Source organism: Microcaecilia unicolor, chromosome 11 (assembly GCF_901765095.1).
Source record: "Microcaecilia unicolor chromosome 11, aMicUni1.1, whole genome shotgun sequence".
Classification (NCBI taxonomy): Eukaryota; Metazoa; Chordata; class Amphibia; order Gymnophiona; family Siphonopidae; genus Microcaecilia; species Microcaecilia unicolor.
Window position 1 is genome coordinate 42,278,267 of NC_044041.1, and position 14,743 is coordinate 42,293,009.

At 46.3% G+C, this 14,743-nt stretch overlaps 1 protein-coding gene across 1 annotated transcript in view; it reads right to left on the bottom strand.

Annotated features, from left to right (window-relative positions):
* LOC115479673 (nuclear receptor corepressor 2-like) overlaps positions 1-14,743 on the bottom strand; it is a 667,653-nt gene that overhangs the window by 463,995 nt on the left and 188,915 nt on the right. The window contains exon 3 of the mRNA XM_030217748.1: positions 12,675-12,802. Within this exon, the coding sequence (XP_030073608.1) occupies positions 12,675-12,802 (128 nt within the window). The remainder of the gene's footprint in view (positions 1-12,674; positions 12,803-14,743) is intronic.

Below are 14,743 nucleotides of genomic sequence, written 5' to 3' on the forward strand. Positions count from 1 at the left end.
CCATCCACAACAAACAATATATCTTTTCCTTTTCCTAAGGGATCACATGTGCCTGTCACACGTTTTCTTAAATTCAGACACAGTCCTTGTCTCCACCACCTCCACCTGGAGGCAATTCCACGCATCCACCATCCTTTTTTGTGAAAAAGTATTTCCTTAGGGGCCCTTTTACTAAGGTGCACCGAAAAATGGGCTGTGCTAGTGTAGGCGTGTGTTTTGGGCACGCGCAGATCCATTTTTTTAAATTTTTGCCGAAAATGGGCGTACGACAAAATAAAAATTGGCACGCCTCCACTTTGGGTCTGAGACCTTGCCGCCAGCCATTGACTTAGCAGTAAGGTCTCACGCAGTACCTGTGCGGTAATCGTCTACACGTGAAGAATGACGATTACCGCCCGGTTTTTGCCACGCACCAGAAAATGCTAATTATTTTCCAGCGCACGTAGCAGATGCGCCTCAAAAATGAAATTACCACAAGGGCCATGCGGTAGCTGGGCGGTAACTCGAAATTGACAGATGCTGGGCACACGGCGCACATGCGGCTTAGTAAAAGGGCAACCTTAGATTACTCTTGAGCCTATAACCTCTTAACTTCATCTATGCCCTCCCACTCCAGAGTTTTCCTTCATTTAAAAGAGGCTCACCTCCTGTACATTAATGTCACACAGGTATTTAAACATCTCTATCATATCCCCTCTCTCCAGCCTTTCTTCCAAAATATACATTTGAGAGCCTTAAGTCTGTCCCCATACGCTTCATGAAAGAGAGACCACTGACCAATTTTGTAGCCACCCTCTGGACTGACTCCATTCGTTTATATCTTTTCGTAGGTGTGGTCTCCAGAATTGAACACAGTATTCTAAATGGGGCCTCACCAGAGACTTATACAAGGGCACGATCATCTGATTTTTCCTGCTGGCCATTCCTCTCCCTATGCACCTGAGAATCCTTCTGGCTTTGATCGTCACCTTTTCTACCTGTTTGGCCACCTTGAGATCATCAGACACAATCACTCCCAAGTCTCGCTCTTCTTTTGTACACAAATATACTTCATCCCCTATACTATATCTTTCCCTTGGAATTTTGCAACCTAAGTGTATAGCTTTGCATTTCTTAGCATTAAACCTGAGTTGCCACTTGCTGGACCAGTTTTGATAGATTCCTCTGCATGTTATCCACGCCTTCCGGGGTGTCTACCCTATTACAAAGTTTGGTACCGTCTGCAAAGAGACAAACCTTACCAGACAGTCCTTCCGCAATATCACTCACAAAGATGTGGAAAAACTGCCAGCCTGAGGACCAATCCCTGTGGTACACTACTGATAACATCATTTTCCTCGGAGTAAACTCCATTTACCACTACCCTCTGTCTCCTTCCACTTAACCAGTTTTTAACCTAGTCAGTCATTTTAGGGCCCATACCAAGGGCACTTAGTTTATTTATCAGTCGCCTGTGCAGAACCATGTCAAAGGCTTCGCTAAAATCTAAGTACACCACATCTAGCACCTCTCCCATATCCAACTGTTTGGTCACCCAGTCACAGAAATCAATCAGATTTGTCTGACAAGACCCCATGCTGTCTCAAGTCCTACAGTCCATTGAATTCTAGAAACGTCGCAATCCTCCACTTTAGAAGCGTTTCCATTAGTTTACTCACCACCGAGGTCAGACTAACAGGTCTGTAATTCCTAACCTCCTCCTTACTTCCACTCGTGCATAGGGACCACATGTGCCCTTCTCCAGTCATCCAGGACCACTCCAGACGCCAATGAAGAACTGAAGAGGTCAGACACCAAAACTTCCCCGAGTTCTCTGAGTACCTTCATCGCTTTGCCTATTTTTAGTTTAGCTAGCTCCTCACAAAATGAGAGTAGATCCTGGTCTACCAAACATCCATTCCCAATATCATTTGTTTTCGGCAGTCCTACCCCTGGCCTTTCATCCGTGAACACAGAACAGAAATAACTGTTAAGAGGTTCACCTTTATCCTTATCAGCTTCTACATATACCTCCCCTTCACCCTTGGGCCTCACAATGCCATTTTGGCACTTCCTCTTATCACTTACATATCTAAAACATGTCTCCCAGTTTTACCATACTGGCTATCTTTTCTTCCATTTGTATCTTTGCTGTGCTGACAGCTTTTCCAGCTTCTCTTAGCTTTTCTACATATTTTTGCCTGTCTTCCTCTTTCTGCATAGTCTTGTAACTTATAAAGGCTAACCATTTTTCTCTTACCTTTTCAGCTACTACATTTTACAACCAAAGATTCCGTCGTTTCCTCCTACTTTTACATACTTTTCTAACATGGTTTGTCACCTTCAAAAGAGCTCCTTTCGGTTTTGCCCACTGATGTTCAAGTTCCTTCAGCTGTTCCCATCCAACCAACTGTTCCTTGAGATATTCCCCCATCTTTTTTTTTTGTTGTTGTTACATTTGTACCCCGCACTTTCCCACTCATGGCAGGCTCAATGCGGCTTACATGGGGCAATGGAGGGTTAAGTGACTTGCCCAGAGTCACAAGGAGCTGCCTGTGCCTGAAGTGGAAAGTGAACTCAGTTCCTCAGTTCCAAAGTCCACCACCCTAACCACTAGGCCACTCCTCCACTGTTGCTACTATTTGAGATTCTAAATGGATCACCAATGTGGCCGCGCAGGCTTCTGCGAGTCTGACGTCCTGCACGTACGTGCAGGACGTCAGACTCACAGAAACAGAAGCCTGCGCAGCCTTCTACATGAAATGTTGCAAGTGGAATAGCAACATTCCATGTAGAATCTCCAATAGTAGCAACATTCCATGTAGAATCTCCAATAGTATCTATTTTATTTTTGTTACATTTGTACCCTGCGCTTTCCCACTCATGGCAGGCTCAATGCGGCTTACATGGGGCAATGGAGGGTTAAGTGACTTGCCCAGAGTCACAAGGAGCTGCCTGTGCCTGAAGTGGGAATCAAACTCAGTTACTCAGGACCAAAGTCCACCACCCTAACCACCACTCCTCCACTGTTGCTACTATGTGGCCGCGCAGGCTTCTGCTTCTGTGAGTCTGACGTCCTGCACGTACGTCCAGGACATCAGACTCACAGAAACAGAAGCCTGCGCAGCCCTCTACATGGAATGTTGCTAGCAACATTCCATGTAGAATCTCCAATAGTAGCAACATTCCATGTAGAATCTCCAATAGTAGCAACATTCCATGTAGAATCTCCAATAGTATCTATTTTATTTTTGTTACATTTGTACCCTGCGCTTTCCCACTCATGGCAGGCTCAATGCGGCTTACATGGGGCAATGGAGGGTTAAGTGACTTGCCCAGAGTCACAAGGAGCTGCCTGTGCCTGAAGTGGGAATCGAACTCAGTTCCTCAGGACCAAAGTCCACCACCCTAACCACTAGGCCACTCCTTGGCAAAGTTAGTTCTTTTGAAGTCTAGAACCTTCAATCTTGAATAAGCCCTCTCCTCATGTGTCTTAATATTGAATCACACTATCCAGTGATCGCTAGATGCCAAATGATCACCCACCACAACATCAGAAACACTCTCCCCATTTGTAGGCACCAGGTCCAGAATAGCTTTGTTCCACGTGGGTTCCATTACCAACTGCTGGAACAATTGTTCCTGTAGAGAATCCAAGATCCCCTTGCTTCTAGACGACTGTGCAGCAGGGACGCCCCAATCAACATCTGGCATATTAAAATCACCTTTCAGTAGTACTTCCGCTTTCATAGCTATCTTCTGAATGTCTTCAATTAAATCTCTGTCCGTTTCCTCTGACTGTGAGGGAGGCCTGTATATCATACCAGTGTAAATACTTTTTCCATTCCCTCTTCCAAAATTAACCCACAGTGCTTCTTCCTTACCCTATATGTCCTGCAATTCTGTCACTTTAATATTATTTGTAACATATAATGCCACTCCTCCACCCTTTTTTCCTACCCTGTCTTTCCTGAATAGATTATAGCCAAGTATAGCTATATCCCAGTCATGGTTCTCTATGAACCACATCTTTGTGACCACCACTAAATCCAAGTCGGCTTTTACCATTAGATAAAGACCTCTAGATATAGAAATTTGTTTCCCATACTACTGGCATTGGTATGCAAAGCTCTCCAGATATTGCTCTTTTTTTTCCATTTCTATAAAATTATTACATATCTTACATTCCTGAGAGTTGTTAATTACTTTGAGGCTTTTCTCACACATCCCCAACGAATCTAGTTTTAAAGCACTCTTTAGTACATTCACAGTCTGTTACAGAACACACTTCGTCCCTTCTTTAACAGATGGACACCATCTCTGCTCAGTAGGTCTTGGAAAAGCATCCCATGGTCAAGGAAACTGAAGCGCTCACGCTGGCACCATCCACACAGTCATATATTCAGCTCTAGGAGACAAGCTTCCCTCATTCGGCCTATAACCTCAACAGGAAGGATCGATGAGAACACCACCTGTGCACCTGCTTCACCCTCAGTTCCAGAGCCATGAAGTCACATTTGATATGTTCAGCAGGATAACTTGCAGTATCATTTGTGCCAACATGAATAAGCAACATAGGACAGTGGTCAGTAGGTTTGATGAGTCTCGGTAAACTTTCTGCTACATCTCAAATCTTGGCACTAGGCAGACAGAACACCTCCCTGGAAATAATGTCTGGGCGGCAGATGAACACCTCAGTATCCCTCAGAAGAGAATCACCAACTACAACTACCTTTTGCTTCTTATTGGCCACCAATCCAGCAGCTTTGGGATTGCTGAGCTTTGTGCCCTCCTGCTCTTGAGATATTTTCAGCTCCTCTACCTCCAGGGCTAATTGATCTCCCAAAGGAAGCACTGGTTTTAGAAAATTGGCACATTAATTATTAGCCAGGTAGACTAGGAGATTGCCATGTCTTATTCTGAGAGTAGATTTCTCCATTAAGAACTGCTAGGTTAGCCTGGCTAGACCACTGTTTGGAGACACCATAAAGAGAGTAGTGTGGCTACATCGGGGCTATCAAGAAAGCACTAGGGTAATCTGAATGTAGTGACCGTAGATAAAATGCAAGGTCAATGAACACATGGAAGCAGTACATTTTGCACAATGGCTTTCTTAGATTTGTGGGTGGTCAGGATTATAAGAAGTATTGGTTAAAAGATCTGACGACAACAGATCTGCTTCTTGGACGAAGATAAAGACACATGAAGGGAGCCACCAGTGGACATGGTGAGGGCCAGTACTTTAACAGAGTCTGGGCACATTTAGCATATAGATATGGATGGCAGCATTGGGAAAAGGGTTGAGACATCAGGTAGAAGATAACATGGGGAGGGAGATCTGGTGTTGGGTAGTAAATGGTAATATATTTTCTTATCTGCTATACCCTTAAATTGAAAAATCTAAGCTAGGCAGACCAGATAAGCCAATTTAGTGTTTTCTGTCATCATATAGGTCACAATGAGAATGGATACTAGGCTCAGTGGACCACGGAGCTGAACTACCTTGACACTTCTTATGTTTTTATGTTTGGTAGATGTTGCTCCCCCCCCCCCCCCCCAAAAAAAAAAAAAAAAAACATGATACACTGATATTAAAATCTTTTCCTACAACAAATTTCATTGAAACAAGATGTTCCTTTGAGTCTCTCTTAATAACGTCTTAGTAACATTGGCCAACGGCAAAGTGCACATAAACAGGTGAAACAAGAATAACTCAGGAAGCATTGGGACATGTTCAAATGAACTTTGAGTGTAGAGATATATTATGGAATTTAGCCCTAATAACGATTCACAGCACTATCTATGAGCAAGTCTGCTAAACCGATAGATGGACTGGAAATAAAATGTTTTGGGGTTTTTTTCTGTTATTATCTGAACACCTCACAATAACAGAAAGTCAGAAAATCGGAAGTGGGACAACAGTGTGCCAGGAGAGGGAAAAGCAATCAACTCGGACAGAAGGCAGGTTTCAATGAATGGAATTTGAGTTTGGTCCTAAAGGCAGAAAGAAGTCTATCTGATCACACTCTGCCGACATTGATGTGGTCAAGGATAACTTCCTGTTGTCTGTTGCAGATTCTTCAGTACCCAAAATGTTTAAGCTCTGTTTATCTCCCTTCCTTGCCCTTACCATCTCTCAGCATTCAGTCTCACTGCCTGATTACCTGCCAACCGGAGTAGCTCCCTGGTGTGAATAGATCAGGGAGTGAAGTCAGCAGAACTAATTCAGGAATGAATATTGGAGTAAATAATTCATGACAAAACAAATCTGTGTGTGACAACAATACAGCAGTATAACCATACGGGTATACTTCTTGTTCTCTTTTTCATTTCTTTATCAAAGTTCTCAGAAAACCTATTATTTCCTTTCAGTGCGTTGGTAACGTCCGCTTCGCATCCTGCTGCCTCGTCAGCCTGCGTGGGTGATGCACTGTGCCCGTCCTCGATTCTGATTTCTTGGGTGAGACAGTTCTCGACCGCACTTGTACTTGCATCCGCTTCCATTCTGATGGGGAGGGTAAGGCAAGGTTGTCGACAGACAAAGGATCTAAATAGACTCAAAAGATAACAAGTTAGTATCCGCTTCGCCCGCCGAGAAGCCCACTGGCAAGGAACCCCCCTTTTTTTTTTTTGTATATATATATTTTGCATGGGGCCCTGTGGCCTATCGAGGAGCGAATACTCTATCACGGTAATATGGGCGGCTTGCCCTTTCGCCATTATCTCTAGTGATTTATAATAAATGTTACTATTATATTTTATTCATTACTATTTATGTAATTATGTATTCTCTACTTATTATTATTATTTATTTATTTATGTTTTGCATAGCCGCGGCTGTCCCGGTCCACACTGCTAACTTTTGCCATCTCCAATATGGCCGCCTCATATTCTCATCTTCAGATATGTCTCGTTAGGATATGTGCCCTCTCTAAGATGGCCGCCCTCAATAATACTACCCTCTTCAGTTATTTCTTATTAGGACTATTTGCCCTCCCCAAGATGGCCGCCCTCAATCATACAAGACACTCTGGACTGCCCTATCCAAGATGGCCGCCCCCAGAGAAAAGCATGCTGCCCTATCCAAGATGGCCGCCCCCATAGAAAAGCCTGCTCTATCTAATATGCCTGCCCCCTGCCTGCAGCATGCATACTATAGATGGAAGCCTACCTACTGCTAATTGGCTCCTGACCTACTAAAACAACACGAGGTGCTGAAAACGCGCCTCCCTTTTTTTTTTTTTTTTTTTTTTTTTTGCTTACGATTTCCCTGCTCGCCCGTCTCTCTCTCCTCTGCGCTGATCTGCTGCACTCTTGGGGCGGAGCGGGGGCCTGGATCGCCGGTGTCTGGGATGGCCGATCGCCGTGCCTTACTCGTCCTCGGGTGTTTTCTTGTGGCGGGCTGCCAGGGGACTGAAAATCCGATCCCGGAAGAGAAGACACGCGACGAAATAGCGCCGAGGGAGGCGGGCTACAATTTGTTAACGCCGCCGCCGCTAACGCCGCCGCCGCTGTTGCAGGGCAGGCCCGATCAAACGCCGCCGCCGCTAACTCCCCGCCGCGTAGAAGGTGCCCCAGCACCGCACCTGAAGCAAAAGTCGTGCACCTGTGCACCTGGAGCCCGGACGCAAAAGAGGCTGTCCGAGCTCCAACTCGGGGTTTTTAAACCCTGCTCTCTCTCCTCCCATGCCAGCGGGGTGCCTCCATTTGCGGCGGGAACGCGCCCACTCCGCTTCCTGGCACCCTGCTGGCATTAACGCGCATGCCCCTCGGTGCACGGCGCCAGGTTAGCTACGGCTCCGTGCACCTCTGGGGCACTGCGCCTAACTTTTCTCTTTTTCATTTCTTTATCAAAGTTCTCAGAAAACCTATTATTTCCTTTCAGTGCAACCCTCCTTCCTTTCATTCAGAAGAGGCATTAAGAGATGAAACTCCCCATTAAGAACATTCTCCTTCACGCCATTGAACCTGAACATCAGAACAGCTATACTGGGTCAAATCGGTGGTCCATCTAGCCCAGTGTCATGCTTCCAACAGTGGTCAATCCAGGTCACAAGTACTTGGCAGAGTCCCTGTCTTTTAACAGTGTCAGAGATAACTATCCAGATAATGACCTGAAGTACTGTTAGGTGCAGGCTGAGCCAAAAGCCAAACAGAACAATTTTTGCAAACAACCTCTGTCCATGAAGCAAGACAGAAATCCAGGCTAAGGTCAATATACCACATAGTCCACAGGAAGACATCAGGTTAGCTGGGATGGAAAAAAAAAAGAAAAGCCAGAGGCAGGAACAAGGCAGGAGAGACAAATATCCAAAGAGAAACATGAACTAGAAGAATAGAGGTTTAGAAATGAGCAAAATCATCCAATCTCTCTGAGCTATTAACGTAGCAGGATGTTGAGAAGAAAGTGAAAGTATGCTGGACAGAGCAGACAGACTTCTGAGGAGCCAGTTAAGAGGACGAATAAAGCTGGTGTTACTTCCTGAAGTGGAAGGATAAGAGAGTACAGAGGCATTCAGAACCAGCCCAAGAAACAGCTCCCTGACTAAGGATTCTGAGCTCCAGACCCAGAGGTTCAAAGGCCTGCCATGCTTCAGTGGCAGTGAGCTCAAGGTAATGTCAGAAGCAGGATGCTGGGCTGAATGGACCATTGGTCAGTCTCAGCACGGCTCTACTAATGTTCTTTTGTTTCACGGTCTGTCTCCTCTTGTGAGCTTTATCTGCACTATTAATCACTCACTGGTGCAGAGCTATTCTCCTCTCAAACCCACATTCCACAGTCCTAAAGACCCTACAGCTGATTAACTGCTCAGCAAGTCAGCTCAATAGCAGTAACTCTCTATCAACAAACTGACTGGAATGTAATCATACAAATCAGTCACAGGTTCAGCTCTAGATAATATAAACATTTTATTTTTTAATCAGACTGGTTTGCTAGATCCAAACCTTATAAGATACTGTAATCCCGTAAATCCAAACCATTAAGGGGGATGGGACGACTTCCCTCGGGGATGGGACGACTTCCCTATGAAGAAAGACTAAGGAGGCTAGGGCTATACAGCTTGGAGAAGAGACGGCTGAGGGGAGACATGATAGAGGTAAATAAAATATTGAGTGGAGTGGAACAGGTGGATGTGAAGCGTCTGTTTACGCTTTCCAAAAATACTAGGACTAGGGGGCATGCGATGAAACTACAGTGTAGTAAATTTAAAACAAATCGGAGAAAAGTTTTTTTCACCCAACGTGTAATTAAACTCTGGAATTTGTTGCCGGAGAAAGTGGTGAAGGCGGTTAGCTTAGCAGAGTTTAAAAAGGGGTTGGACGGTTTCCTAAAGGACAAGTCCATAAACCGCTACTAAACGGACTTGGAAAAATCCAAAATTCCAGGAATAACATGTATAGAATGTTTGTACGTTTGGGAAGCTTGCCAGGTGCCCTTGGCCTGGATTGGCCGCTGTCGTGGACAGGATGCTGGGCTCGATGGACCCTTGGTCTTTTCCCAGTATGGCATTACTTATGTACTTATGTACTTATGCAAATCCTAGAGCTGCTTCAATATAAGTGGAAGCAGCAGTGTAGCCACGGGTGGGCCAGGGCCTACAAACCAGTGCTCCACTGGTGCGGCCGGTGGGGATCCGCAAACCTCACCAGTTGAAGACCCTCGCCTAGCAGAAAGAGCACGTACACTTTGTGAGTCAGCCGCAGTGTCTCCAAGTCGCTGCTGCCCCACCCCTCACGCATGCTCAGTTTGTGCACATGTGCGGAGGCTGACCATGTCAGCGACTCTGGGTGTAAGTGGTCTTTCTGCCAGGCGGAAGTCTTCAGCTGGTGGGGCTTCTGTATCTTCGCCAGCTCAAGAATTTCTTTTGGTTTGAAGAGGGGAGCACCGGAGGGGGGTGAGGAAGAGATGAATCTTCAGGCCAGTAGCACAGCTACGGGGGGCCACAGGGCCCTGGGCCCCCCCAAATTGGCTCTGGGGCCCCTGGTTTGGCTGGTGAGGGTCCCTAACCCCCCCCAGCTGAAGCGTTTTTCCAGGGCTGGTCTCTGGCTCTCTGCCGCATTGACTGCCCTGCTCTTCCCCTCATGTCACTTGCATATTCGTTTTAGTGAAACTGAGCATGCATGACACCAGAGGCGTATCTGAACTTCAGCGGTAGGGGAGGCCAGAGCCAGTGAGGGTGGCACATTATAGCCCCCCCCCCCCCCCCCCCCCCGCCGCCTTCACCTACCTTTGCTGGCGGGGGACCCCAACCCCCGCCAGCCAAGGTCCGCTTCCTCCTGCCGCTGCCTTTAAAAATATTCCTTCAGCTGGCGGGGGACCTCAACCCCCGCCAGCTGAGCCGAGGTCTTTCAAGTTCTTCTTCGTCCTCCGTGCTGTTCAAAGCTCCTGAATCCAGTTTCGGAGTCTGACGTCACTGCACATTGTACGTGCAGGACGTCAGACTCACAGAAACAGCCAATTCCAGGCTCCTCCCTTTCTGCCTCGCCTCCCCCTATGCATGGAATAAACTTCCTGAGCCCATACGCCAAGCCCCCTCCCTGCCCATCTTCAAATCCTTGCTCAAAGCCCACCTCTTCAATGTCGCCTTCGGCACCTAACCATCATACCTCTATTCAGGAAATCTAGACTGCCCCAATTTGATTGTCTGCACATTTTGTCCATTAGATTGTAAGCTCCTTTGAGCAGGGACTGTCTTTCTTTGTTAAACTGAACAGCGTTGCGTAACCCTAGTAGCACTTTAGAAATGTTAAGTAGTAGTAGTAGGACAAAGAAGAACTTAAAAGACCTCGGCTCGGCTGGCGGGGGTTGGGGTCCCCCGCCAGCTGAAGGAATATTTTTAAAGGCAGCAGCAGGAGGAAGCGGACCTCAGTGAGGGAGGGTTGACGGCGGGAGGGGGGTCCAGGGTGAAATCTGCGGGGGCCCAGGCCCACGTGGCCCCATGCATGACACTTCATGCATGCTCAATTTCATTAAAACAAGTGTGTACGCAATGTGAGAAAAACAGCAGGGCAGGCAATGCAGCAGACACCAGTGTTGGGACAAATCGGCGACAGGCAGCGGGGAAGTGGGTCAAAATGTGCCTCCCCACTCTGGGCTCTGCCCCCCCCCCCACCCATGTCCACATCTGGCTACGCCACTGCTTCAGGCTCACCCACCTGGGCTCAGGCCCACCCTAATCAGCCATCTGGCTACACCACTGAGTGGAAATCTTGAAATAGCTGAATAAAAGTAAAAGTTCAAAATGGGCACAAATGGAGGAGATCTGAGTAACAAAGCAGTCAGGGTTTAATAATATCAAGTTACTTGTACTTCTGAATTATCTAGCTTGCCAGAGAAGAGCGTGCTTCAAAGGCAGGGGCGTAGCTACGTGGGGCCACGGGGGCATGGCCCCCTCTACATTTGACCCCCCCACCGCATCATCAGGTACCTTGTTTGTTGGCGGGGGTCCCCAATCCCCTCCAGCCAAACAGTCTTCTTCAGCGCCAGTCGACTCCAGCGCCTTCGTTTTGTGATCATCTGTTTCTGACGCCTTACGTCCTGCACCGTGCATGTAGCCCTGTGCAGGAGGTAAGGCGTCAGAAACAGATGATCACACAACGAAGGCGCCAGAGTCGACCGGCGCTGAAGAGGACTCTTCAGCTGGCGGGGATTGGGGACCCCGCCAGCAAACAAGGTACCTGATGCTGTGGCGGGGCAGGGCGGGTGGCGGGTTTGCGGTTGCAGCAGCGGGGGGGGGGGGGGGGGGGGGGGGGGGGGGTCGGCAGCTAAACAGTGCCCCCCCTCCTCGGGCTCTGGCTCCCCCTCCCGCCCAGGTCTGGCTACGCCCCTGTTCAAAGGTAACACAAAACAGAACATCTGACAGCCTACTTGTGCTGTGAATGCCAGTTTCATTCATTCCTGCAAATGCGGTGATGACCTCATCTTGCTGGGATATAGGTTAAGGACCTTTTCTCTGTGGACAAACTGGCTGAAATGTAGCAGGTGTGTTTCCAAATTTCAGCCAAATTTATCCAAAGAAAGGCCCCAAAATGCGAGTCAAGAGAATTTGCAGCAAGATATTTAAAAAAGCCTTAAGGATTTTGTACTGAAGAAATAAATCTATAAATCTGTGCATAAGCAACAAGTCAGGGGCGGACTGAAAGTGACCTAGGCCCCCAAGCAATGAGGATCATTGCTCCCCGTCCCCCCAGTCCTGCTGCCCCCTCCCTCTCTCCTTGCTGTCAATGCCACTGACCTTTTCCTTTAGGCCAGCTCCTGAAGCCAGAACTTCCTTCTGCCGTGGCCTGCCCATGTGGAAGAAGGAAGTTACGTCAGAAGGGGGAGCAGGCCGTGGCAGAAGGAAATTCCAGCATCAGCAGCAGATGACCAATGTAGCTGGTAGACGGGGAGCACGGGAGAGGGAGAGAGAGGGGGATGTCACAGTCATGGAGAGGGATGTCGGGTACATGGGAACCAAGTACTGGGGCTCCCTGACTGCCCTGGGCCCTTGGGCAATGCCCAGTTTCCCGTATGGTCAGTCTGACCTTTCAAAACTGTTAAAAACCTTTTTAAAAAGAAATATAAATAATAATAACAAAACAAATATTCACATGTAAGGCATAATGCTGGTACTACCAAGATTAAGGAAATGTAGAGAGGGAAGAAATAAAAAGGAAGGTCTCAGAGAGCACCCCCTGCAGGTGACCAATCCTACCTTTCACTCCCTGGCTGGAATTCGGACAGCAGTGAGGGCCGCCTTCGCTGGGGCTGCAGAATAGGTCCACGAACCGGATGTGGACTGTAATCCCTGGAATAGTGCGGATACTCTGGGAGACCAACATCCTGTGGAAGAAGAAAAACAGGTTAGCAGAGCCATCAGATTATGTGGCCATATTCATTATGAATAACCTTGAAAACTTGATTGGTTAGGAGGTCCCCAAAACTCTGGATTAGATTAGTGAAAATAAGACCATATGCCAGATTTCAGAATTTAGTACAACAGAGCTGATCAGGTTGGAGTTTTTAGTTTGGAGAAGACAGAGAGCTGAGGGGATATGATACAGGTCTATAAAATCATGAGCGGAGTGGAACGGATAAATAGGAAACAGCTTTTTAGCCTCTCAATGACTTGGTGACACTCCATAAAACTAACAGGTAGCAGATTTATAATAAAGTGGAGAAAGAGTACTTTCACTCAACATACAAGTAAGCTATGGAATTTGTAGCTGGAGAACATGGGCAAGGCAGTTAGCAAACCTAGGTTTAAAGGGGAAAGTTCTATAAATGGCGCTCAAAATTCAGTGCCAAAAAAATTGGCGCTGAAAGGTATTCTATAAAGGGCATTCCAGTATCGACGCCCTTTACAGAATAGCTCATAGTGCTGGGATCTGCACTCAACACTGGGTACAAGGAGTTACACCAAATGAAATCCGATGTAAATCCCAGCATGCAAGTTTGGTGTTGATCCCCCAAATTCTAAAACACTGCGTGCATTTTAAGGGAACGTCCCTGGCCCGCCCATGCCCCTCCTATGGCCCATATCCCCCTTTGCAGATCCTCGCAGAAACACTTAGGCACTATTCTATAAACAGGCGTGTAAGTGTGTTTTTACGTAGATCTGCCGTTTCTGCCCCGTTGTGGCATCTTGCATCTGTTAGAACACTTTTTTTATGCCAAACATTTGGCGAAGTAGAGCCTAACATTCAGTACATGTATAGAATTTCCTCCAAAATGGGTTCTAGCCAAATTCCATGAGGAAAAGCTTCTACTGCAATTGAATTGGAAGCCCAAAAGATCATCCGGAAGGTGTGGGGTCAAAAAATATGCTGAATTAAATGTTGCATTCATCCCTCCACTGAAACAGAAAACTTATTGAGCTTTTGTCCTCAAATATGAAGGTAAGGTGATAGATTATTTTATTTATTGTATTTTTATGCAAATGTATACACCATCAACCCAGAAAAAAAATCCTTCTCTCAGTAGGTTACAATGATTACACATATGGAACACATAAAATCACCTATATCAATATACTAAAACACAGGCTACAGCCAAAAAAATTCCAAACATTTAGTGCTAGAGCAGTGCGTAATGATTTTCAGCAGTACTATCTGGCCAGTGCTGCTGAAAGTAAAGGGATGCCCTAGCCAGTGGCACTTACCTAGACAGCAGGAGCTGTGAGTACATTTGAAAACTGTGCCCATAATAAACAAACTCCCAAAATGGCACAACCTACCATCCTTATCCCAATTCCTTTGGGAATCAAAAGCTTCTGAAATAATAAACAATTTACATTTCTTGTGAAAGTATATCTGCCTAAGCCTGTAATCCATGAGGTAAATTATTCCATATTACAGGACTTGCCAATTGCCTGGAATCAGCATACGTCCAGATCATCAGAAAGAGAAAGCAATGTTTTTTTTTTTTTTTTTTAACCACAGTGCATACAGGGACTTGTAGTTTTTCTTTTATTAGGGAAAAGCTGGACTACAATTCCCAGTGTGCAGTGAGGAAGAGGCTAAAACCAGGACTGGATCAGTGTATTCTAAAAAAAAAAAAATAGAATCAGTTGGAGACCCTACTGGAAGCACAAGGAAGCAGAAACATTTCTTTTAGCCACATATAAAAGAAGTCCTTCTGGGCGGGAAGAAATTGTGTTTTAGGTAGAATAGGAAGATAAGTCTCATAAAAGCAGGTGCTAACATCAGGTATTTTGTTCCAGCAATAAATTTCAAAGTGAAGATACATGCCCACCTTCTCTTTCAAACTCACCCAAAATTTGTC